General features: G+C 58.8%; 1 protein-coding gene across 5 annotated transcripts in view; it reads right to left on the reverse strand.

Annotated features, from left to right (window-relative positions):
- SLC6A6 (solute carrier family 6 (neurotransmitter transporter), member 6) overlaps positions 1 to 3,896 on the reverse strand; it is an 85,233-nt gene that overhangs the window by 10,164 nt on the left and 71,173 nt on the right. For all 5 annotated transcript variants that reach the window (XM_010862487.1, XM_010862485.1, XM_010862484.1 and 2 more), the window contains one exon: positions 2,685 to 2,797. In XM_010862487.1, coding sequence (XP_010860789.1) covers positions 2,685 to 2,797 — 113 coding nt within the window. The remainder of the gene's footprint in view (positions 1 to 2,684; positions 2,798 to 3,896) is intronic.

The raw sequence follows: 3,896 nt of genomic DNA on the forward strand, positions 1-3,896 counted from the left end.
CAGCCAAAGGGGTGCTGAGTCTAAACTGCCAGTGAACTAGAGCAGACCGGCAGCTTTGACGTTAACCTTGTAAAGGAGTCAGAGACAAAGGTTCTTTCCCTTTTTGAGATTTGAAAATCAAAGACGGCAGATCCAGGGTCACTGAGAGTCAGGGCCAATACCGGCATAAGCCCCTCGTTGCCGAGTCCGCTGCGGCCCTGGGGGGCACCACGGCCCCTCCACCAACCTCTCCAGACCTGACTCACTTAATAGGGACACAGCCCTGCCTTCTCAGAGCCTCCGCTTCCTTCGCTCTAACGTGAGAGCATCCTGCTGATGCTTAAAAGCCGGGTGGCAGCGGGAGGAAAAGGGGGTTTTGGTGGGGACAGACTTCCGTTTGGGAAGATGAGAAAGCTCTGGAGATGATGCTGGTGATGGCTACGACAACGTGAGTGTCCTTAATGCACTGAACAAACACTTAGAAATGGGTGCTCAGTCGCTCAGTCGTGTCTGAATCTTTTCGACCCTATGGACTGTAGCCCGCCAGCCTCCTCTGTCCAGTGGGATTTTTCCAGGCAAGAATACTGGAGGGGTTTGCCATTCCCTTCTTCAGACAATCTTCCCGACGCAGGGATCAAACCAGCATCTCCTCCTTTACAGGTAGGTTCTTTACCTCTGAGCCGCTGGGGAAGCCCTAAACATGGCTAAGAGGGTCAGTCTCACGTTATGGGATTTTCCCACACGTGACACGTGAAGCCTGGTCCAAGTGGACACCTCACAGGGTAGGGCCCTTATCACGGCTAGTGCTGGTGTATCTGTAAAACCTTCCCCCACGTCTCTGAGTTCACACAGGCGCAGTGGAGGGATCCCAGGGCTCAAATCCCACCACGCCCCTTCCTGGTGCATCAATTAGGCAGGTCGTCTGGTGCTGCGAGCTCCACACTCTGAACCAGAAGAGCTCGCTCAGGGCGACGCTGCCCTGGAGAGCTTCAGGCTTCCCGAAGTGAAGGGCCGTGGGGGGCCCGGCTCCGAGGCGCACAGCCTCCACCAGGCCCCACCTGCCTCCCAGGGGAAAGCTAATGAATACCCACCCATGCCCCTTCCACCGCCCAAGAGGCCAGTCTGGAGATGGCCTGCTTTGTCATTTATTAACCTCTTTCTGTTTTCTTTTTTGGGTTTTGCTGAGAGCTCTGGAAGAGGTTATAAAAGCTGGCTGCCGGGGGCCTCCGAAGGCCAAGCTCATTAACCAGGGGTGATGGATGGAGTCCTCTTGCTGTTTACACAGCTCAAGTTCATCAACAACCACTCCAGTTATTTTTGTTCCCGTCTCCCAGTTGTTTTCCTTCGGTCTTATCTGCTAATCCTGGTCTTCTTTCTGGCAAACCCTCCGCTCTGCTCTGGACCTTGCTAGCAGACCGCCCTCTCTCCCCTGCCTGACCTTCTGAGACTTCCCACCTCCCAGGTCCTGAGTCCCCGGGGGCCCATCTGTTCACTGGCTTCGAGGCCACTGCCTGAGAGATGGACGGTGGGCAAGGTTCTCTCCTGAAGGGGTGTAGCCCCCACTGCTCGCAGGGTCCCAGCTGACCAGACTTTTGTGAGGCATCCGGACCCCCAGCTGGCACACGAGGCTGCCTGTCAGTGACTGACCTCGGATAGAGGCCCCTGGGTGGCCCTGGGCACAGGACTAGCCCGCCCTGCACACCCCAACCGTCCCCTCTTGGAGCCACACCTGTGTTCTCGATAAGGCCTCAGTGAAAACATGCCTATTTCCGGGGAAAGGTGTCCCAGGGGCTTGCTCTAATGTTCTCCGGGCTGACTGCTCCCTATCAGGAAACGCGCCTGGCGTTTCACATAAGGCAAGGAAGATTCAATCATACCCATTTACTGGATGAGGAAACTGAGGCGAGGGTGGAAGAAACGTGTTCAACAAAGCAACACCATGGGGGCAAGTGGGCCTGGGACTGAGTTACTCCAAAGGCAGACGCAGCCCCGGCTGACACACACAGACACACCCCGGGGAGAGGGGAGGCTTAAGCCCTGGAGGGCTGGGACATGGGGGTTAAGAGGTGCAGGGAATGACGACAGGGTAGTGGGGGGTCCTGCTTGTGTGGGGATGGCAGGGGGGTGGTTAAGCGAGGCTCTGGGGGCTCGGTTTCCCTGTGGGGGTCAAGCTCACTGACCCACGTGCCCCAGGAGGTGGCAAGCACAGCCCGGTTCCAGCTTCCGTGGCCACACTCAGGACTGTCAGTGGCCACTCGCACCCCAGACAGCCGTGTCGGGCGCCTGCCCGAACGGCCCGTGTGCTGGGTCCCGCCGGGGTCTGCGCGGGGGCTCCATGCTCCGCGGCGCGTGCCACCAGCTGTGGTCTCACCTTCTCCTTGTACCCCTGGGCCTGCACCCGAGGCTGTCTCTCCCCCGCTGAGGTCAAAGGCTTGAGCTTTGGCGCAGATGACATCCTGCTGCCGCCCTGGGCCGTTCCCTCCCCCGGGGTCCAGGAACCCTCGCTGGCTGCAGCTGCTGCAGGCGCAACGTGAGGTGCTGTGTGTGTGTGTGTGTATGTGTGTGTGTGTGTGCTGGGGGTTACAACCAGCTCATCACAGCGCAGAGGGAGGCTCTGCCAGAACCAGGTGTCCGAGGAGGGAGGCCTTTCCTCCCTCGCCCAGGGGCAGACCCGCCTGGGGACCATCCCCTCACCCTGCACATACCTGGCTATCCAGTCCAAGCAAGAGAAGCATAATGAAAAAAAGGATGGACCAAAATGTGGGCAGCGGCATCATCGTCACGGCTTTCGGGTAGGCGATGAAGGCCAGGCCAGGACCTAAGGGGAGAGAAGATGGGGGGGTGGGCAGAGGGGTCATCAGTGCCCGAGTTGCCCCGAGCCCCGGAGCCACACAAGACACTCGGGGTCTGGGGCGGGTCTACCCAGTCCCCGATGCAGGGGCCCGCCTGGGGTGAGAGACCAGGCCTGTTCTGACTTGGGGTGGGACGCGCCGGGGCTCAGGCGGGGGCCCGTTTTAGCATCTGTCTCCTACGCAGCAGCACCGCTGGCCTTCCCAGGCGCCACGTTCCGAGTGGACACCAGTTATGGGGGTGGGAGACGGGACCAAGCTGGGACTCGGTCTGCCAGCTGGGGAAAGGAGGGGCTCCCCCCCAAAACCAGATACCCACACCAATGTTTGCTGGAAGGAAGCAAAACCAGGGAGCGCTCCGGTTATCTGACCACCAATCCCGGTTTGCAGAGAAAAGCTTTCCACTGAATCAATGAACGCGTGGCCAGAAAAAAGAAGCCAGAACCACGCCCTGCGGGGCCCACGTGTCTTCAGGATGCATCTGTGCACCCACCCGAGCACCATGACAGCTGAGGCCCAAAGCTGAGGGAGGGGTGAGCAGGGTAAGACGCCAGGCGGGCAGCCCCCTGGCCGCTGTGCAGTCCTCCGCCCAGCACCTCCTCTCTCCACATCACCACATGCCCTCAGGGGGCAGTCTCCCCGCAGGGGTGGGGGGCAGGCTCCCATAAGTGAACCCCAAGGAGGCTTCTCCTGCTCAGATTATCGGGTGCTGGGGCCACTTCCTTGGCAAAGGGCTCTGGTCTCCAGGGGGTGCTCTGACATATATGCAGGGAGAATTCCTACCAGCTCTGGGGGTGCCTCCAATTGCAAACATCCCCTCCCGCCTCCAGCTGGGCCTCAGAGAAGACAACCAGGGGAAGGGCTGAGTTGTAACCGAGACCTGTGGGTCCCCCAGAGGGTCGGGAGCCGCAAAAGAGAGAAGGGCTTGGGCTAAAGAAAAAATATAAAGTAAAATCCAAAACTAAAAAAAAAAAAAGTCAAGAAATGTGAAACAAGCAGGGCTGGAGGACAGGATATTTAAAACAGTAAAACGGGGTCGGGAACAAAATGAATGGTCTAAGAAAGAAA

This window comes from Bison bison, unplaced genomic scaffold, assembly GCF_000754665.1.
Source record: "Bison bison bison isolate TAMUID 2011002044 unplaced genomic scaffold, Bison_UMD1.0 scf7180017864482, whole genome shotgun sequence".
Taxonomy (NCBI): domain Eukaryota; kingdom Metazoa; phylum Chordata; class Mammalia; order Artiodactyla; family Bovidae; genus Bison; species Bison bison.